The 22,858-nt window shown below is 37.3% G+C and overlaps 1 protein-coding gene across 1 annotated transcript in view; it reads right to left on the bottom strand.

The window, feature by feature from the left end:
* The window catches only part of MRC1 (mannose receptor C-type 1), a 96,052-nt gene that overhangs the window by 12,159 nt on the left and 61,035 nt on the right, over positions 1 to 22,858 (bottom strand). Inside the window, exons 13-25 of the mRNA XM_059660481.1 lie at positions 22,264 to 22,391; positions 21,666 to 21,753; positions 19,959 to 20,103; positions 18,343 to 18,384; positions 16,669 to 16,832; positions 15,598 to 15,665; positions 14,090 to 14,190; positions 13,284 to 13,426; positions 12,782 to 12,896; positions 8,780 to 8,946; positions 6,694 to 6,796; positions 3,542 to 3,774; positions 560 to 725 (exon numbers count right to left, since the gene is read on the bottom strand). Of these exons, the coding sequence (XP_059516464.1) occupies positions 560 to 725; positions 3,542 to 3,774; positions 6,694 to 6,796; positions 8,780 to 8,946; positions 12,782 to 12,896; positions 13,284 to 13,426; positions 14,090 to 14,190; positions 15,598 to 15,665; positions 16,669 to 16,832; positions 18,343 to 18,384; positions 19,959 to 20,103; positions 21,666 to 21,753; positions 22,264 to 22,391 (1,663 nt within the window). The remainder of the gene's footprint in view (positions 1 to 559; positions 726 to 3,541; positions 3,775 to 6,693; positions 6,797 to 8,779; positions 8,947 to 12,781; positions 12,897 to 13,283; positions 13,427 to 14,089; positions 14,191 to 15,597; positions 15,666 to 16,668; positions 16,833 to 18,342; positions 18,385 to 19,958; positions 20,104 to 21,665; positions 21,754 to 22,263; positions 22,392 to 22,858) is intronic.

The following is a 22,858-nucleotide window of genomic DNA, read 5'->3' as shown; positions in this document are numbered from 1 at the left end:
GTAGATGTTAAGTTCAAAAGAACAAAATCACCAAAATTAATTTGCAAAGACAGTCCCACTTCAAGACACTCTTTTCTTAGGGGTGCGGGAATCCTAATCCCTGTAAGCCCGTCTTAGCTATGACTGACATCTATGGTATAACTAAGTGCTATAGTTAGAACTGTAGGACTTTATCACCTTTATCCAATTCTAAGACTGCATTCTAGGACACTACCACCATAATATCACTGACTGATGAATCTACAGGCTATCAACATCAAATTAATCATAATTTCCTAGGGAATGTGACATAGATTCAAAAAAAATCTCAATAATAAGAATTCAGAAATTTATAAAGAACAAATAAACTCTTGCAATGAAGGAAATTTCTATCTCCACTATTTTGATCTATGTACATTTGTTTATTACCAAGTCAGTCTTTTGTTAGGTAAAGGAATATGTTTTATCTTATTCTTAAGCTACCCAAGACATGTTTACAGTTTAATAATATCAACAGTGTTATATGGTAGCTTATTGAGAAAATTGAAAATCCCTAGATTGTTTTTGTGTATTCAATTACCATTTGATCTTTTGCAGAGAAAATAAAAACTTTCATTGCAATTTGCTGTCTTCCAGTAGCCATCAGGATCCAGATAAACGCATGCTGTTTTCAGTTTGGGCTCATCAGTAGCCCAATTAGTGTATCTCACTCTCCATTTATCAATCCAAGCGTATTCACCATTGGTCTGCAAGAACAAAAACAACCGTTAATGTGAAGTCTTGCTTCACTTAGAAAATATCAGAAGAACCAAGTGAAGAGCATATTTAAGACTATGAATTTGCAAAGAGCTTTCGACATTTAGGAATTTTAAAAAACAACATGAATCATTTCTACCCATTCAAATTCAGTAAAAAGCCCTTCTTAACAGGAGGCTACAATAAGTACATCCTTGGAAGGTAATTTTAAAAACTGACTTAAAGAGCTATGTCATATTCTATGAAATTCTTCTTGTTTGTAAGCTTTCAGTGCCAAACAAAAGTTTTATCTCCTGAACAAATCAAATCTTTATTATATCACCATTAAAATATTAATAAAACTTAAGTAATTTTCATTGAACTCACGGACCCTGGAAAGAAACATTTCTTCTAATCCTATTGTTTGGCTGTTGAAACAGGCCAGTGACAAAAGACTTAGGTAGGGTTCCATGGATAAAGAATAGAGGGACATAGGTCTTGCCTTCTAGTTATGTGGTCTTTCAACTATAACTGGTCATGATGGCATTTTTTAAAAGCTAATTGCTTTATTCAATTTGCACACTTACTTTCTTATTAAATTTAGTCAAATTCGTGGCCACATAAAAGTTAATTGCTAACATAAAAAAACATTACTTATCAATAATATCCTTTTAACCGTCTAAAAGAGATTTCATATGTAATGCGTAAGAATACATGGTATATAACATTAACCAGAGAAAATAGAATTTTTAAACAATTCAAACAATTGTCTTATTTCTAAATGCATTATTTAATTTACCAAGGCAATTACCATAGATTTAATGAAAAAAAATCAAAAGCCTATGTTATCTCAAGTTAGAATTTTGTAGTATCCTACCATGTTTAATCAAATAATCTATAATAACAAAAGCATAATATGCTAATTAGACCAGACATCCTTCTGGATGTCCTTCTGGACGACCTTCCGGATAAAGCAGGGGCTGCAAGGGAAGCCTGGGTCCTGGGTGCCTGCCGGCAGCTGGAGGGAAGCCGGTGCTGGCAGCCGGGGGAAGAAAGGCCAACATTGCATGAGTTTCGTGCATCAGGCCTCTAGTGCTTATATAATCATTAACTCCATAGATGTAAGGAAAACAATAGTATGTTTTAGTTATAAATACTTGTATAGTAGAAAGCCATTTAATCTTTCTAAAAACAAATAAAATTCTCATAAGAGAATTATGACTACATCTGTGAGAAGAAAATGAACGAATTATCAAATGAATTAATTACTAAAAATAGTCAACACAGACATAAAAATGTCTTGCTAAGTTTAATAACAGAAATCATTATGGAACTACTTACTTTCAAATATTCACTTCCCTACTTAGGAAGTACCCATGGCATGAAGTGTTGTAAATTTTAATCTCTGCCTCAGGGCACTAGAAGCTCTATAAAATCTGACACCAACCTACTTTCCAGTGTTATCTCCACCTATCCTTTTCTGTCTTTTTGGTGCTCCTCCCTTAAGTTTCACATCCCAGACTACGTTTTACTTTTTCTGAGAAGCTCTCCTGGTCCTCTCTCATGGCCAATTGACCCCTTTCCTCTCCTATTGAAGCATTTTTTACAGCCTCTCTTTGACTCTTCATGTATTATCTCTTAATTACTTCTTGACACCTCTGGTTCTTCCACTAGGAAGTTTGCTGGTTGACTAGCTAGATGAATAGATGTATGGACGGAGGATAGGTGGGTCACAGGGCATCAGAAACAACTCGTTTTAAGAATGTTTTGGCAATGCCATCACCACTCTTGGTTCTGTGGCTCATCTCTCACTCCACCCTACTCTCTGTCAACATGGAACACAGGGAATTGACTGCAATGATAGTTCTTACACATGGATGGGAGCTCCACACCTTCAGGACTAAAAACAACTCTGGCATGGCTTGACCCAAAAGATAAAAAGGATCCTCATCACCCAGGAATTATACCCCTGACCTGCTTTCTTAATTCCCATGCCATAGTTGTCATCGCAACATAAATTAATAAATAGAACTGTTTAGATGCAGAATTTAATTTTAAAAGCGAATTAAAAAGCAATAGGAGAGTTGTCCATCAATAGATGAATGAATAGTGAAGATGTGGTACATATATACAATAGAATATTACTAATCCATAAAAAAGACCATTTGCAACAACATGGCTAGACCTAGAGGGTATTATTCTAAGGGAGATAAGTCAGAGAAAGACAAATACTATATAATCTCACTTAGTTATATGTGTAATATAACATACATTTCAAACAAATAAAACCAGAAATAAACTCACAGATGCAGAGACAAAACTGGTGGCTGCCAGAGGGGAGTGGATGCAGAGATGGGCAGAAAGGAGAACGGAATTAAGAAGTACAAACTTCCCATTATTAGGTAAGTCACAGGGATGTAATGTACAGCATAGGGAAGAGAGTCAATATTCTAATAACTTTGTACAATAACAAATGGTTACTAGACTTATTGTGGTGATCACTCTGCAAGGTATATATAAATGTTAATTCACTATGTTGTACACCTGAAACTAATATAATATTTTATGTCAACTATAAATCAAAATAAATTTTTAAAGCAATATCAGAGTTAATATAAGTTAGGTAAGTCTTTGTTTAATTTCCGACATACATCACTAGCTTACTAGATCCTTGAAGGCATTGGATATTTGAAAGACTGGGTCTTGTTCATATACCCCGGCACAGTTTCTTATACATAACAAGTGTTTAACAAGATCAATACAAAGAGAATCATATTCTATCACAATTTATCAATCATGTCAAGTCAAACATGTGTCCACATCTTACCAAGTTACTGTTTAGGCCGATCCACACAGGTTCATTAAATGCTTGCATTTGCATCCATGCAAATGCGTTACTATAGGGATCTAGAATGCTAGCCATAAGAGACGTGTGAAGCTTGCAATAACTTTCTGCTTCATGCCATTGTAACTTTAACTTCGTGAGAGAATAGCTACTTTCACCATACTTAATAAAGCCATCTGTTGGAACTGTTGCTGGAGAATTAGGCAAGGAAGAGTCTGGAGTACAAAGATTATTTTCATTAGTATTATCAATAATCATTACTTGAGTGCCATCACTACACATCTACTATATTTCATACATCATAAAAACAATCGGAATAGCACAAATCCAAACCATTGGGTGTTAAAAATATTTTCATGAGCCATTTCACACCTAAAACAAAGCTCTATTTTTAGTCAGTGTGCCTGATTGAATTAAATAATTTCCAAGCTGTATTTAGAATATTAAGGTAATTATATAATTGTTTCTAAATTTAAAAAAAAAAGCTTGCAAATTGAATGAGATATAGTATCTGGGTAAAATAAATGACACAGTTTAATCCCATCAATTAAATAACATCTATCATCCTATCATTCCTAATCTTTATTTTTCCATGTTCATCAAATTTCAAGGTCAAGAACAGTCTTCCTCTCCCTTCCCTCTCTGTTCCACTCTATCCATGAATTTGCGTCTATTTGTATCTCAGTGAGCCCTCCTGTGAGTAACACACCTTCAAGAGACAGGTCTAAGTTCTGGAATAAAGCCATACACGAGTGCCTGCTTCATTCACCCTTGACCTCAGGATCAAGCTGTCCCTACTCATGATTTCCTGTGCCCGTCACCCCGCAGCCCATATCTTATCCAAAATGACTTGGGGACTGGAGCCCTTTTAAGTCAGAATCATTTTGGCTTTCTGAACTTTCCTCTTCCATCTTCAGAGTTGAGTAGTTGCAGCTGAGATTGTGTGTCCTGCAAAGCCTAAAATATTTACAATTTGTTTCTTTCCATGAAAAGCTTGCCAACCTCTGGTCTAGGGTTCTAGATAACCTTGCCTATGGGTTTTGTCTTGGCCACTTTTCTGCCTGTTCCGCTGTGTATCAGCCCAATCCACCATCTGCCTTGTTCTGCCACTACACAAATGCCAAACTTTGTGATTACGCTGGGAAGCAACCCCAATTCAGCAGGTGGAGGCGGCTTCCTCTTTCTTCTGCTGTTGCTGCCACCTGGTGTTGGTAGAATATCATTAAACCAAGAGACCTAGGCCAGGGCCCCTAAAATGTTAAATTTCCCAGCTTGGGTTTGTCTTAAACGTTGTTGGGAAATTTTTCTACCACAAAAAGTAGAAAAGGAGGCTTGAGATAGAGAAAAACAGCAACAACAATAACTAGGCAACTTTGCTCACCTGTCTAATTTGCTTGTTTCTGAAAAACTTATTTTAAAAAAACTAAAATATTGAGAGGCTAGATTGTGGGCAATATTTTATCTTCTTTATATATTTTGTATTTTATAAATTTTCAGCAGAGAACATATTTTAAAAGTTTTTTATTTACATATATTTTATATTTTTTATTCATATAATTTGTATATGTTATTTATAGAGAGAGATTTTGAAAAATATGATGAGGGCACTAAATATCATCCTAATCCCACCATTCAAATATAGCCACTATTCTTATTTTCAATGTCTTTATTTAAAAGGGAGTTCATAGTGTCTTGTTTTGTTTTGCATAATTGACAGTCTATAAAATGTTATGGTCTGCCTTTTTCACTTTAATACTTTAACACCTTTCCTTAAGTCTAAATCTTCAAAAATATTTTCATTGTTGGAAAATACTCTATCACTTACATTTATAATAACAAGAAAAAGATTTTAAGTAAGCATGGGAACCATCATTCACTCCTAGAAGGAGCCTCTTCTCTTTGCCCAAATAGCAGAGGCGCAGATGGCATTACTGGGCCTAAGGCTCTGGTCCTGTGGGGCACAGTGTAGAGAGAGAGAAGGGACATAGCCTCTTTTTTTATAGTACAGTTGTTTAATTAAATTGTAATCATTAATGCAACAGCTGCCTCAATTTCGTTCAGATAATAAAAAATGATGACATAATGATAGTTTAAAGCCGATGCAATCACAATTCTACAAGCTAATTCAGGGTGAAACTAGAAGACTATTAAAAATTGTTATAGTGCTTAAAGTTTCTGTAACTGTTGGTGAGGCTTACATCTAAATCTGATACAGAATTCTTAATGACATTGAAACAGTTCTTTTCTCAGCCCCATGGTACATATGGGTACTTGGAGTCTGGAAGAAACTGGCTTTGGGATTAATAAAGGTTAGAATGTCTGCAATACTTTTCAATCATCAGCAAGTACCTGAAGTGATTTTCAGTCATCGTTGGCATTACTCAGAGCTGGCACTAGTTCCCTGATTCCCCAGGAGGTAGGAAAACATTTTAGTTCTGGAAGAAGTACCCTTTAACTCAAACTGATCCCCCAAGAGCTGTACTTAGGATGACAGCAAACCCCACCTCAACCCTTATCTCTACTTGATTTTCTTAATTTCTGGCATTCTTCTTGTGTAGCTAGACATTTTTATTCCAGCTTCACCAGAAAGTAAAGTGCATATAACCATAATCTTGAATCTCAGTAAATATCCACATACTCTGTTTTATTTTCATTTAACTATAGTCAGGCTTTCTAAGCTGACAAAAGGAACACAAGTCATGTAGCTACATTTTTAAAGAAAGAGGACATATATGTATATATTATGTTTCGTGTCCATGTTTATCAAATTATGCAAGTTGAAATGAGATAGTCTTACTCTTTGTTTTTACATACAAGTAGGCAAACATCCCAAGTTTCTAACAAAATTAGAAAGAGTTTTAACTTCACTTTTAATCCGCACAAAACTTTCTGGTAATGGAAGAGAGGGCACACTCATGATTTACAGAAAATATCACCCATTTTGGCTGCCACAGGCACGCACGAATTACAGTGAGAATCAATCCCGCCAGGGTGTAAGGGGATCCTTTTTTAAAAATAAGGCTTTAGTTTTTAGAGCAGTTTAAGGTTCCCAGGGGAAAAAAAATGAAGGGGTCATTTAAAAAAATATATTTAAAAGCCCCAGCTCTTACAGGCAGGGAGGCTGTAGAACTCACCGGGAAGTGTCTGGCATATATAGCCTCGCTTACTGTCACAGGTGTCGTCCATCCACTTTCCTGCCTCTTTAGATTTCGTTCCAATAATAACAACACAGTCAGCCTGCATATTTAGGGAGGGGGAGAGTGGGAACCAACAATTATTTAAATCAATTCATTATTAAGCCAAAACTCCAAGGTTTAACATTGTCCTCATTCATTTACAGCAAGTTCAATTCATCCTTGTTTTCCATGCACTGCCCCAACTTTCCAGGTGGATCCCTCACAATGAACTCCTGCTATTTAACTGAAAGTCAAATAAAGTTGTATACATTTTAGATACAGTTCCGAGGAACTCTCCTATCAGAAATTTCATTAATTTCTATATCCACAGATAATATCGCTATGGTTGTCTTCTCCACCTCCCTGCCTCCACCCTCACTATCCCAAGAGTCTTGACTGTTAGGAACCCCCCAATCCTGTATTTCAAAGGTTCTTCCCTCATCCCCATCTCCGTTCCGTATTTCTCTTCCATCATCCCAGTTCAGGATCTCTGGCGTAGTCCTGAAAACCTGTATACAATAAGCAGGTTTCCACCACAAAATGCATATGGAAAGTTCTCTCCCACTCTCTTTATCAAACTGTATTTCACCTTTCCATTTTTCAAGTCCTGAAATTGTAACATCACCATACATGTGTTTTGATTTCTTTCTCCTTTTTTTTGAAATATAAATTTTTAGACACTCTAAGAACAAGTATAGGAATAAAAGCAACAACAAGTAACAATGCTTTTTAACTAAAGGGTGAGATTACTGATTTTGTTTGTGTTGTTTCTGCTTTTCTTTATGTTCTAAAAAACACTTGTACAATAATAATTTGTTTTTGCTTCACATGAAATTCACCTCTCATCTCAGACATCTTGCTAAGCAAAACCTATCTCACTCCATTCTACTTTAATTTCTTCACTAAGTTTTCAGGCCTCATTAATGTAAAGAGGAGTCAAAGAACTTCTCCACAGAAAATGACTTACCCGTCACCAAAATGTACCCACTCTGCAAATTAATTCTCTTAAAGAAGTCATTTTGATCAGATCATTTTCCTGCTCAAGCCTTTCCCAGGGCATCTAAATTTCTCTAAATTCTGTTTTCCACCTTTCAAAGCTTACTCCTATTTCTTTTTTGCATAAAAGCCCTGCTACATCCACACCACTTATTCCTGAACAAACCTACCTTGTGCCTTTCCATGGAAGACTTTACTCACCTTGCCCACCTAACAGGGCCTTCCCCATCCTCCCCCCAAGTGCCCCTCGCCATTATGTTTGAAACCTCTCGAGGAAAAGACGCCTAGGGATTCTTTCTCATATCCTGTCCCTCCACCCAGGGAAGGGCTCCACGGGTAAGTGTTGACTAATTAAACCACTGCATCCAATAGTCAGTTCCTTTCCTCCGAACTACTACCTACTTTAGAGCTGGTGCTAATTATGCACTTGCATTTCTTTGCTGTCTTCTTCCTTAGATAATACTTGTGGTCTATTCAGTGTGAGCTTCTTTAAGAACAAAATCTTAATGCTTTTCACAATGCTCAGCACGGTGTTTAACACTGATTAGTTGACTGTTTGATGATATGAGATTAAAAGTAGTAAAATAAAGAAGCAATCATCTGTCTTTAGGTTAATGTACTAAAGCCCTTAGCACCGTGTTTGGCACATAGAAGCATTCTGCAAACATTCGCTCAGTAAAGATGATGGGGAGGAGGAGGAGATCTTTAGAAGTAGTAGTAGCTTCCAGGCTACACCCCAGACACTACACCAGCTTCAGGAGTTCGGGGCAGCTGCTAACGCTGGGTCCCAGTTCCCTCCTGCCTCCCACCTAGGCCCACCATGGAGCTGGCTTTCCCTGCCCCTCACTGCCGCCACCCAACACTGAAGAGTTCTTAGCTGAATCTGTACGTCTTCTTTCAAGGCTGGCTTAGTCTGAAACAGTTCAAATCTGCAAGAATGAATCAGACCAAGAAACACTCTGGTTGATTTTTCACAGGTTAATCGAGAATATGATGACTTTAAACAAACTGATAGGGTATAGAGAGGTGACTTGAAAGTGATATTTACATCTTCATATGAAAGACTGCTCCTTCTTCCGCCGGGGTAACCTTTCCCCCAGTTGGTGTAGTGAACGCCTCGCCCATCCGTCCAAAGGAAAGTATGCTCTGAGTTGACGTCATTCAGCCCAATCCAGGCATTAAAAGTGGAATCTTTCATATGATAGGTCAGAAATGCTGAAAGAAAGTATCACAAGATAATTTGTAATTTCAGCAGGAAATACTGAAAATATGGAAAATATTCAAAATACATTAATTTAAAAATATCAAGCATGTGATCAGTGTCTTCATTATTATTGAAAAGCGCATGAAAACACACACTTTCCAACCTTGCATTGTGTTATTGCTTCAGCTCGGGACTTTAAAAATTGTCGTACAATAGAAGTCGAGGTTTTATCTGGGCCACTACAGATGGCTGTACAGGCTGTGCCCTGCCCAACGGCACTGGGGCCCTGAGAAAAGGGCGCCTAAAGTCTGCCCCACACCCCGATCTGCGTTGCAGCTGCCGATAAGCCTGCAGAAGAGATGCATTTTCCTAATGCATGCCCAGTCACCTGAGGTAGCAGACATCCTGATTCTAGAAATAAAATAATCTGATTAGAACGAGTAGGCACAGAGAGGGCTCTTCATCCAGAAAAGTTTTTTCAACGAACACTATTTATCAAAACAAGATACTTTAGACTGTCAAATGATCACACGCCTTGCCAAACCAGAAGAGCTGCCCAACTGGAACGCGCCCTGGGCAGCCAACTCCTAGGCCTCAGCAGCTGTCCAGGGAGTGTGCTTGGACCCAGGGGGCACCCTGATGCTAAGCACTCACATCATGAGGAGAGAGCTAGAAAAATTCAGCGGGTGTAGAACAAATATGGCCTCTTGTATCCTTATCAATCCCGTGGCAGAGAGGGTGGTGGAAAATATCCAGAAGCAGTAAAAGGCTTCAATGTGCAGGCGCCCCTCCCGCCTCCCTGAGGCCCTCCCCATGTTTCCCACAGCAGCTATCTTCTGGGCCAGGAACACCTGCCGGCACCTGTGGGCGCCTCGGCGGATAAGCACCAAATCCACAGAACAACAATTTCTAAATATTTATGCGCAAACACGACTCCTGAGTGCAAATAGAAAACGGAATGACTAAGCACTAAAGTTACTAATAGAAAATGTAAAATACAGAGAAGCCTGCAGAGACACAATTATCTGTTTATTCAAGAACAAACAATTCCGCCCTAACAGGTTTGGCTCCATGGAGAGAGCCTCCGCCTGCGGACTGAAGGGTCCCAGGTTTGATTCCAGTCAAGGGCATGCACCTTGGTTGCCCGCACATCCCCAGTAGGGGGTGTGCAAGAGGCAGCTGATTAATGTTTCTAACTCTCCATCCGTCTCCCTTCTTCTCTGTAAAAAATCAATAAAATACATTTTTTTAAAAAAAAAAAGAACAAACAATTCCATGGAAAGCCCATTGCTCTGTGATTACTCTTTTGCAGAGTAGTAGATGCTCAAGAATGTGCCTATTTTTCAATTAACTAAAGGTTAGAAATTTTTTTTTGTCTTCTAACATTTTTCAGAGAGAGAGAGAGGAGAGCATGGGTAGATATTTATTTTAGTTTTATTTCCTAAAGAAGATCATAACTTTTACCCTATCCCCAACTCAAAATTAAATGTGGAAAAGCTCTACTGCCAATATTTCAGCACTGACTTTTTTTTTCTGCCAAAAACCACAATAAGAATTCAACAACGTGTGCCTGTTTTGCCAGGAATAATGTTATTTTATGTGAAAATTGTTTCCTTCTGCACATCTCTATTACCCAGGTTCTAATTTTGTTATGCCAGGAATCAGCCCTTTGTGGTTAAGAGAGGGATCAATTATTGTGTTCCTCTGCTGGGTAGCAAAGCCCAAAATGTGGTAGGCTAGTTGGAGAAATGTGGATATTATAGTCTTACAATTTTTTTATTGTGTGCTATGGTTTGACCCTCTTGCTTTAGTGTCTGGCAAGTTACTGAACTTGTCAAAAGTGCTCAGGGAACTCGTGGTTGGCTTAGCATACAACGTGTTCCAAGAGAGCAGTCAGCACATTGACGGAGCACAATGAGCATTTGGGAGGGTGCCATACAGGGTTAGTGTCTTTCTTTTCTCTTGTATTTTTTGAGATAGTAATACCATTTGTCCAGAACGTAATTTTAGACGTCAAAGAATCTTGGGACCAAAAAAAAAAAACTTAAAATTACCCAGACCATATCTCTCAGCTACAACATTGCATCCATTCACTTGTACAACAAACATTTATTGAGCATCTTCCACACTATGTACTTGTCAATAGATAGGACTCTATGGCATCCATTTGAGTACCTTTCAGTTTAAGCGTTTTCACAGCCCTTTAGAGAACTCATGAAGCAGCCCATCCAATCAGTTCTAATTGCTAGAATGACCTCCTAAGTTTAAGCCTAAATGTATTTCCCTGTAACTGCCACTCATTGGTTCTAGGCCTTCCTTCTGGAACCACATAGGAGGATCCTTGAAAAGCCACATCCTCTCTTTTCTAGGCTGTGAAACCGGCGGGGCCTCTCAAACATTCCTCACTTGCCACTTGCTGTGGTTTCCAACCCTTCATCAGTTTAGTCACTTTCATCTGAATAGTCTCCAGCTGGTCAATATCCTCCTTAAAGAGGCAAGTCACAAATTCAACCTAGCATCTATTTCAGATAAGGTGGCTCGGAGAAGTCCATGCAGAAGTGGTGAAGCACCTTTCATCTGAGAGCAGTGAATTTTACAACCTGCCATATGGTTAGGGTATGTTTTCTCCTTCAGTGCTCTTCTTCAGAGCTCTGGCTTATCCTTATATTTTATCAAAATACATTTCTCAATTTATTCAAAGTTTATATTTCAAAATCAATTTTATTGCATTGTAAGTTTTGTGGTAACATGACTGGAAAAGCAGTAAATGGGAAATCAGCAATTTCTCCTTTACTACTAGAATGACTCTGTTTCTTTGCCTCTTTGGGGGGCAAGCTGGTTTGGTGGAAACAGAATGGGATGTAAACTGGGAGACCCAGCTTGATTCCCAACCCTATTGTTTACTCAGCAAGCTCCTGATTCCAGGCTCTCTGAACACCACTTTCCCACTCACAAAGTGGGGTAGTGATACCTGCTTCACAGAGTTGTTCTGATAATGAAGAGGGACTTATATGCAAAACGAGAGGCCTGCTGCATGAATTCATGCATGGGTGGGGTTCCTTGACCTGGCCAGTGATAGGGGCCAATCAGGGCCATCTCACCCAGTCCCAATCGGGGCAGTCAGGGCCGGTCGGGGGGAGGTACTGTGGGAGGTTGGCCGACCACAGGAGGTTGGCTGTGGGAGTGCACTGACCACAAGGGGGCAGTTCCTGCATTGAGCATCTGCCCCCTGGTGGTCAGTGCATACCACAGCTACCAGTTGGTCATCTGGTTGTCTGGTCATACAGTTGCTTAGGCTTTGATATATATAGATGTCCAGCATGGTGCCTACAACTGAATAAAATAAAATAGTTCTCACTATGGGCTTCATTTTTTTTCCACTTTCTACTTTTCCTTTTGAAAACCACAAACTCATTTTCAATCACAATCCTATGTAATAAAAGGCTAATATGAAAATCAACCAAACGGCAGAACAATCGGTCGCTATGATGTGCACTGACCACCAGGGGTCAGATGCTCAATACAGGTGGTTAATGTGCTCCCACAGCGGGAGCGCTGCTCAGCCAGAAGCTGGGCTCACAGTTGGCAAATGCAGCAGTGGTGGCAGGAGCCTCTCCTGCCTCCACAGCAGCACTAAGGTTGTCCGACTGCTGGCTTAGGCAGGGAGTGGACCTAAGCTGTCAGTCAGACATCCCCTGAGGGCTCCCAGACTGTGAGGGGGTACAGGCCAGGCTGAGGGATCCTTCTGAGTGCATGAATTTCATGCACTGGGCCTCTAGTATTCCATAATTTTATGAAAAAATTACATGTTCAAATGCATGATTGAATGTACAATGGCCTGCATACCTTGCTCTCTTTCATTGCGTATGGATACCAGATTCCCTCCAAATCCTATGCAAGCTTTTCGTGCCTCTTGCCATGTTTTTCTTTCTTGTTCAACAAATCCAAAGATTTTGAGACACTAGGATGAAAGGAAAAAATCCAGTGATTAACTAAAGATACTACTAAAAAGTCAACTGAACTACATCAAAATTATTTATAAAGATTATAGCCAAATATAAATTCCCTCACAACCAAATAGAGATCTAAAATATTGAGTAAGTTTTTTTACAAACTTTTTTTGCAAACCTCTTTTCTCTTTTTGGACAAAGGGTACAACCATTTGGATAATATATTCATACATACTCATAATTTCCATAAAGAATTTGACATGGGAATCTCCACCAATTCTTACCTAAAAATTACTAAAATGATGAAGTAAAGTAAAAGTTAACTTTAAGCTGAAAGATTTGCATTGCCACTCTCCATATAAGAATCAGTGTCAAGATTGCAACTCATTTTTTCTTACCTTGTTGTTGTAGAAACTCCAACCTTCCTTACAACCTCCTGGGGCCGGGGGCGTGGTAGGAACAGCTGTGGCATTGATGCTGCTGTTATGTCGCTGGCAGATGAAGGGATTTGGATAACCACAATTAATGTCATTCCAAAGCCCTGGCAAAGAGCAAAATAGTTAAATTAGATTTTCATGTTTAAAAATGCATATATACATATGTATTTATATATATACATATATGAAGGGTTCTCAAAAGTGGTTTAGACTACAATCAAACTTTAATCAAAAAGCCAATGCGACATCCTTTCACTCTTTCACTTGAACTAATAATAGTTCAACTTTATAAAGAGCTTCCTATGAGCCATGTACACACTTGGAATTACATATATAATATCTAAATAGCCAGTAAATGGTAATAATGTTATAACAAACTCTCTATATACCAAACGTTTATTTAGTGTTTTAGAAGCATTATCTTGTTTAATTTTCTCAACAGATAGGTTCTATCTTTATTCCAATTTAGAAGACAAAGACTGGAGAGAGAGAGATAAAGGAGATAAACATTCTGGATATTTTCTTCAAATCAGAACATAAAAAAAATATTTCATAAGATGAGAAGTGAGATGATTGTGTAATTTAATAGATTAAATATTAAGCATCCCTTTGCTTTAAAAATTCAATGATTAGATGGCTAAAATTAGAACTCTCCTTTATTCTCTCTTCTTTCTGACTTAATTGCACAACCTTCTACTTTTAGCCTAAGGAGGTAACAAGTGACACATCACACCACAAGCCAAACTCAAGATATGTATATTGTCTACCTGAATTTGCATACATGACTACACAGTTTTCATCGTCATTTGCAAAATTGGGTTCACCTGGGGCCCAAGCCACAAAATTCACCTTGCTTTCATCCATCCAACTGGAAAACAAAATGCAGGCATTTAGTAACAGTCCGAACATCAGAATAACTGGCTACAGCCTCGTGGAGGGAACAGGCAAGTCAATCAAGATGAAGGAATCACAGGATCCTAAGCTAATAGAAGAGAGGATTCTAGAGAGCAGTTCTAGAGAGAGGTTCTAGAGAGAGGTTCTAGAGAGACTAGCAAGAAAACCCCAAAGGTGGTTGGTGCTTTTGGTACATTGTGCTTCTGTAGCAGCCTGATGCTTTGGCTACTCTGCTTTCTTTGCCCTTCCTGGAAGAAGCTGCCTTTAGCCCTGAAGTGGGAGAAGAAATGGAGATGCCCATTACTTTGGAAGTGGGTCAGAGCAAAAATCCTCCCATAATACTTCTTTTTTTTTTTTTTATAAACAGAAATTTATTTCTCACAGTCTGGAGGCTGAAAGTCCAAGATCAAAGTTCTGGCAGATTTGGTGTCAGGTGAGAGCCCGCTTCCTGACTCATCTCCCGTAATACTTCTTAGGCTCATTGCCACAAACACAACCACCATGGAGAGGCTGAGAATATGGAGGTTCTCATGAAGCCCGTCCTCTAAATTTCATGTTTTCTCTGGTTTTTCTTAAGTGATATGGACCAATATTTATTTTAATAAATTATAGGAATTCAGAGACATTTAGTAGGAAAAGGACCAAGAGATCATTGAAGAGATCTCTCATGCCTATCCAAAAGAGCTTCAAACATTTCTGATCTTTAAAAATAATGAGTGTGAGTTTAGGTCTCATTACACTAAAATGGCAATAATAGCCAGAAGGAACATATGTGGCTAAAACATCTGTGCATGAGCCAGGGAGAAGTCTGCTCTTCAGACTTAGGAGAACACGTATATAAATGAACAAGCGAAGAAACCCCACAAACTTACTAATTTCCTCCCTCCCATAGCTTTCCTGGCCCCTGTACCCTATGGAAAATGGTAGAGTCATTTCTTTGAAGAAAAAGCGTCTCATGCAGTTAACACCGTTTTTCAAAGTTGTGATGTTAAAGCAGTGAGTGGCGGAACATAAAAGGACCCTTTAGTTCTGTGCACCAAGGCTTCCAAGTGGAAATTGTAATTTTTAAAATAAATTCAGTGTTCATATGTATATAATACATCTTCTTAGAAGATGATTTACTAACAGGTGACAGCATTCAAAAACAAAGACAGGTTAAGTTTTGCAAGATTAAATCAGATTTTGAGCAATTCAAAAATTAGAACGCTGAAGACATTTAACAGGATTATTTCTAATTCTTTTTGGTTTTATAAAAGATGCTTTTTAGTTAAGAACCCTGGTGGATTTTTTTAAATGCATTCAGCAAAATAAAATCCTCAAAATAACAGATGTTTATCCAATCACTATCTTAAGCAAAGTCATTTTATTTTTATTTACTTACGAAAACTTTTTATCCAAGCTGATCAATAAACCAATAAAATAAGCTGGCTGTGCATCCATCCTGTTTACCTAAAACATGGAAGTTTACATATAGTTCAATCTATATTTACATAACAAGCAAATTCTTACATAAAACCTATACATTAATGAAGCAACCTATTTGGAACTTTTTCTAAGGAAGAGATTCATGTAGAAATCTTGTGGTATATCCAATGTTATGTTTTTCATAAAAATAAAAATAAAAATATGCACATTATATAACAACTTGCATTTATAAAGCAAATATCTAAAGTAGCTCTATAATATCGAATGTCTATAGTAATTAGGTTGTTGAAGGCCATCTGTTAAACAAAGTCACCATTTAGGTTTATGTGTCTAAGGAAAGACTTCTTGATCCATGCATATATTTGTGCAACATTAGAGAATTTCAAACCAAGATATATCTACAAAGATGAAGATAAGTCAGACTACACTCTAACTACCTTTGTAATCAAATAAATCTTTATTTCTCATTACTGTTCAACTTTTTTCCTGCTCTCTTTCCTATCCTTTTTCTGGCAACAAACAAGAATGCCATGAAGATTTTTAAAGAGAAAGATTGAACCAAGAACTCTTAGAAAAAACAAATTACACCTTCACTCTTAGCTGACAAGAAAGATTTTTATATGAATAATCAAGATGTACTACCTATTAACCAACAATTTGGTCCAACTAAAGTAGATTTTTAAATTAATAATCAACCTGCACTATACACAAAGAATTGATATAAACAACTAGTTAGATATTACAATCTTTGAAAATCAAATTAGTGAACTCAAAGCCATGAAGTACGGGTCCTCACAAAGCCCAGACTACAAATGTCGATGGGTTCTGTGATTCTTCACTGAATATCGAAGCAACAGGTCATTCCTTTCTATTATGGCCGACATCCCCACATTTATGTCTTTACCCTGACCCTAGAAGGTGAAAATTCATCACATAATTTAAAATTGCAGCACAGGGTACCAACTATAGACAATATCTTTGCTTAACACATGTCAGTGGTCCATTCTTAAATTAATCATTTTCTTACATATTTCCATAGAAACTTCTTTTCACTTTCACTTTGAATGGAAACAAGATCACCAAAATTCCTCTTGCAAAATTCTCGTGCATTGTCCATTGTTTCCGACTCTTTACTAAAATAATACTGGTAGTCTTTGTAGATAACCCACCCATCTTCAGTGACCGGTGGATCTGAAAAATTCATGGAAAAGGGTGATGGATTTTACTTTGGTGAATTTAAGAATCTGGTTTGAATGGTACACACAAATGAGAAGGGCAGAGTAGCTACTATATCAGAGGTGTCTGCAACTCCGAGAGCCCAGATTAAGCAGGATGCTCATGCTAAATACAGACTGAAATACCTAAGGCCAGATTGCCACTTGCCACCAACTCTGTACAAGCTCATTACTTTCTCTTCCCAACTAAGTTCCACGAACTGGTATCTCTATTGAGTAAAGCAGTGGTTCTCAACCTTCTGGCCCTTTAAATACAGTTCCTCATGTTGTGACCCAACCATAAAATTATTTTCGTTGCTACTTCATAACTGTAATGTTGCTACTGCTATGAATCCTAATGTAAATATCTGATATGCAGGATGGTTTAAGGCGACCCCTGTGAAAGGGCCATTCGACCGCCAAAGGGGTCGCGACCCACAAGTTGAGAACCGCTGGGGTAAAGGAACTTCCAGCTTTACCTTCATCAATAGGATCACATAGCTGGAAGGATTTACATCCAGGCACCAGTGATGTTCTAGGTATAAGAAGTGGAGGCCGTGAGAAAACATCTTTTATCTCAATAGAACAAACAACTTTTGTAATAGATGGGACTAGGGTGCTTCCGTGTATAACGGGAAAACCAAAGAACTCACAAACCAAGAAGACTCCTACGGCTTCTGCCAAACCATAAAATTCTATGATTCTGCACTGGTGTAGGCTAAATAGAAGCTCCCAAAGATATCTAGATCCTAATGTCTGGAATCTGTGAATGTTACCTTACACAGAAAAGGCACTTGGTAGATGGGACTAAATTAAGGGAGATAGATGGAGAGACTATCCTAGATTATGTGGTTGGGCCCTCAATGTAATCTCAAGTATCCTGATAGAGGGAGGCAGAGGGAGAGTTGACTCCAGAAGAAGAAAACCATGTGACAAATGAAGCAAGATGCCACATTGCTGGTTCTGAAGATGAAGAAAGGGGCCATGAAATAACAATGCCAGGAATGCAGCTCCAGACGCTGGTAAAGGCAAGGGAATAGGTCCCCGCTTTGAGCCTCTGGAGAGAGCATGGTCCTGCCAATACCTTGGTTTCAGCTCAGTGAAACTGAGTTCATATTTCTTACTTCCAGGTCAGGGAATAAATGGCTGTCACTTTAAGCCACCAAGTTTGTGGAAGTTTGTTACAGCAGTCCTAGGAAACTAATACCTGTGCTAAAGAAGAAACAAGTGATCTTGGATTTGATTTGTAAACATTCATTGTACTAATAGCTGCTTGATATTTGTGTTCATGAACATCTGTCTGGAGAGAAAGATCCAAACTTGCATGAGATTTTCAAAGATATTAACAACTTCTGCTCTCCACCTTCTTAGGACAAGTTTTGTTTTGTTTTGTTTTTTATTGTGAGAAAAAAACAGCAGAGAAAAGCTGTTTTAGAGATCAGATCTATATAGAGATCAATATAGAGATCAGAAAATAAAACACCTACTGTCTTCAGGAGTTGGTGTTGGCTCAGGTTTTGGTGTTTGGCCTGGAAAACAAACAAAAAATTAATATAAAGTATGCTGCCCTTCTGCTACTACATATTCTTCTAGTTTCACAGTTTTCATATAGCTAAATATAGCTAAATGAAGCTAAAAACTTAATTGTTCTCTTTTCTTTTCCTCCCCCTCCCTTCTACTCTCCAATTCTCCTATCATGCTTTGGAGGAGGAAAGTGAAGGGAAACGGAAGTAGGAGTGAAGAGATAAACAAAGTAGGTACAATAATGGCCAACAGAAATCAAAAGAAAGTTTTCAGGCACAGCAAGCAGTGTCATACGAAGGAAAGAAAAGAGAACCAGTTTTGGAATCAGAAAGCCCAGGTTCAAATTCCAGACCTGGGTTTAAAATGCTTGCCCTTAGTTTTGTCAACAGTAAAAAGGAGTTAGTAATTATGTGTAAATAGCTGAGGAGAAATACATGAATTATTTGTATTTATAAGGTGCCCAATAGATATTAATTTTATAGTCACACATATTATTATTAGTAGTAGTTATGAAATTACTTCAAATTTCATTATTTGAAATTACATATGAACTACTTATTTATAAAATATACTTTCTTTAAAGAATCTTATTTTTATTAAATGTATGTTTTACTAAAAGTTAAATAAGATAATTTTCTTTTCAAGGAGTTGTTGATATATCTGGACTCTGTTGGAATCTGATAAAAGGACTCAAGTTTCTCAGCTTTTGGTTTAATATAGTCAACATCCATAAGAATAAAAGTACCAATGACCCATAAAGAAACAAGACATAATAAAATCATCTGTAGCTAGAACTTTAAAGAAAAATCAGCCACTACTTATTCCTCCATTTTGAAAACACTAGTCTAAGCAGGAGTAAGGAAAACAAGCAGACAGACAGCAACAGTGTCTTGAGCAGTAGACTTGAGACAGTGGCCAAAGTTTCCCCACAGCAGAGGGCAATGTGGTTCCATTTATCTGTTTACAAAGAACTAGTTGATGTATGTTTTGGTTCAAGGGTGGGTCTATTTGTGTTTTTTTAAGCATAAGAATCTGGATCCTCTGACCGTCCTGCCTGACTTGGATAAGTGGACCTTTCTGAGTCAAGATCATGACTCAGCATCACTGCTACGTTTTGACCATTAGTCACATGGTGGGTCCTCCGAACGGTGTCTGTTCTTTGTGTTGAACATTTCCTCGAGAAACCAATATTTCGAATATTCGGACTTAGGAAATTTTTCACCTAAGGTAGGTCAAAGGGTGACAATTCCAAAAAAGAAATGGCACAGTCATTGCTCTGCTCACGGAGCAGAACATCCACTCCCACCACTGAGAGCCTGAGCCAGAAATCAGAGCTCATGGGAACTATTCCCAGGGACGTGACTCGAGTCTAGGATTCCCAGTGGCCTTTTGATCTTCTGTTCCTTTGGAACATTTATCATTGTTCAGCGACTTCATTCTCATCTTGTGAAAGGATGGCTCCTGCCAGTTCCTTTATTTTTTATTTTGTTTGTTTGGTTCTGCTAATAAAGGGAAGTTATTGGGATGTGAGAAGGTTAGTTCTTCGAGCTAAGATAAAGGAAAGAACAGGTTATCATACCTTTACGTATCTGGCAAATCCAGTTCTTAAGATGTTCACAGTTAATATCATTCCAGGACATACTAGGGTCACCTTTCAGCTCTCCACAGTATTCAGAATTTCCATAATTATTAGGTTCTCCGTAAGACCAATTTTCATAGGAAACCTATGTTAGAAACATTATACACCCACCATTTATATCAGCCCAATGTCAATCATTTACCCAAACAGGAAAGTAAAGATATGTTTATATTTTTAAAACCATTTCCCTTTTTTCACCATAGTTTTGCTTCTAAAGCAAGATTTATAAACATGAATGGGAAAGAGTTTTCATTACATGGAAACTTTCGAAGTTGAGTAGAGTATGCTATTGATTATTAGAAAATTTTCTTTACTCTGATTAAACAAAATGGCTCTAGAACAGGGGTGGGCAACCCCTGGCACACATGCCAAACATGGCACGCCAGTAACTTTTGCTGGCACGCGAAACCCTCTCTTATAATCTCCCATTTACAATTTTTTTCTTAATATCGACTTTTTTATTTTTCAGATAAATTCAGTGTAGGTGCAGCTTAGATAAATAAATAATTTTACATAACATGTATACATTAAAAAATAAATGTATTTTTCATCATCATATACTGTGTTTTTGTCGCTCGAATGAATTTTATTATTTCTTCAAGGTTCTTCACATACATACACCTTAAGAGATATCAAGTAGGCGTAACATGTTCTCAAAAAATTAGTGTTGGCACACAGAAGAATTTTGAGTCAGAGATTTTGCTGGGTTTGGCACGCATTCACAAAAAGGTTGCCCAGCCTTGCTCTAGAGCCATTTTTTTATATTTAGAAAAAACTTGGCACAGAGCTCCACTGATCAGTATAGGAAGTTCTTACATTTATAATCCATTCTTAAGGGATAATATTTCAGTGTGATATTGGAAACTTTCTTTTTATTCGATGGTATCATAAAGCATCCATTCTTTTTAAAAAAGAAACAGACCGATAACATGTTGCTAACAAAACTACCAAATTTTACCAAAATGAATAGTGGAAATAATGGGGGGTTGGGTTTAGGTCCCCTGTGATGTTTTCAATGTGTAATCATAGTCCATAAGGTTTTAGACTAAGCATTATGATCTATTTTCCAGAGGTATGATATAAAGAATCCAACATTAATGGATCCATCAAATATACTATCTTACCCAAGTTCCTTGAGAAGTTGCTGGTGTAAGAGGAGATAGAACTAAAATCACACAAAAATATGTGATGACTAGTGTCCAAAATGCCAGCAAGTGCCCAAGCCTCTCACTTCTCCATTCCTAAGAATGGAGAAGTCTGACATAACCTAGTAGCTATTAATAAAATATCAGAAGTTATTTCCAGACCTCCTGATCTATAAGAACACTTGATGTTTAAGAAGTTTAACTACTTGCATGCTAATTTTTCATATCAAAATAAATATATTTTATGTGAACTACTACAATGAGTTTCTAATTTTTTTTTTCCAACTAGCCAACATGATTACACCTTGGGTAAATAAGAGAACTATACTGGGACAGAGACAGAATAATAATCCTAAAATAGCATTTACTTTTCACAGAAAAAATGTCTCTAGCTATCATAATAAAAAGTCTTACCAACAATGTATATTAAGCCAAAGGATAACATTAAAATAAATACTACATGACAAAGTAAGAAAATGATATATTAAATCAAATCACTCACAGGAGAACCATCACTCCAAGTAAAGCCCTCTGAAGAACTTTCATATGTCAGCCCCAACCAAAACAGCTCGTGGTAGTTTCCACTAGCCCTGCGATACACAGATATAAAGAAAGCTCATGCATGAAACAAGTTTGTTTAGCCATAAAGACTAATCAAATTTGAAAATTACACAGGTAAAGAGATTCAATGATTAAATATAAGCATTATTCAATAGATGTGCATTTTTGGTAGAACCCATATATATACTAAAAAGGAGCCACCCTTTGAGAATAAATAATTGTAAAGCACTGAAAGATAATCATTTGTTATTCATTTAACAATATGTATTGAGTGTCTTGTACTTTTATAGAGCCATTCATCACAGGATTTATACTTATAAAATTAAGGCATTCGGAAGTGAAACTAGATTTTAAAAAGGGCCCCCCCCAAATAAAAATAAATTTAAAAAAATAAAAAAAGGGCCTATAGATTTGGAATACAATATATGAACTCATAGCAGCACCATGAGCCAACAATTTTGGGAACATAAAATGTTTCTCAACATAATTAGCACCAAATAGATAAAAGAAAAAGAGTATTATATAGAAAAGATACTTACGTTATTAATCGCCATATTGCTTGCTGTTCCTCTTTATTATTGATACTCGCTAGATCTCCACCCAGAGCTCTACAGAAATCTCGAGAGTCAAACCATGTTTTCTTCTCATGTAATCCTTTTGTAAACAGCTAAAGAGGATATGGTTTCAGGAGTTATTTTGCACTGCATAGCTTATTAACTCAAGATAAATAACTATTTACTTTTGGTGAGATTTCCTTTACAGAAAAGCAAGACATTACAATGACCCCACACAACATAATTCTCTTGGCTAAAAATCAATTTATGAGTGAATATTTGGGTGACAAACTTTGGGGGATGATTTTGTTAAGAAAACTTTAAAAAATAAAGTTGAGAGCACATGAGGAATTAGCTTAAAATCTTAGAAGCTTTAGGCATATGGGCTAAGCATACAGTTCATTGTCGAAGGCAAGGTTAATTTGGTTTAGTGTGAAAAGTAGCATTAAGATGGAAAGAAATTAAAAGAAAATTTTGATACAGAGAAAGTATACATGAATAAAGAAAACATTAAGGAAAATAACCTCCCTAAAATTGTGCCACAGATTGCTATTCTGTTGGGCTTAAACAAGGAATAACC

Source organism: Myotis daubentonii, chromosome 1 (genome assembly GCF_963259705.1).
Source record: "Myotis daubentonii chromosome 1, mMyoDau2.1, whole genome shotgun sequence".
In the NCBI taxonomy this organism is placed as follows: domain Eukaryota; kingdom Metazoa; phylum Chordata; class Mammalia; order Chiroptera; family Vespertilionidae; genus Myotis; species Myotis daubentonii.
The sequence above is the reverse complement of the archived record's forward strand: the minus strand, read 5'-3'. Positions and strand labels throughout refer to the sequence as shown.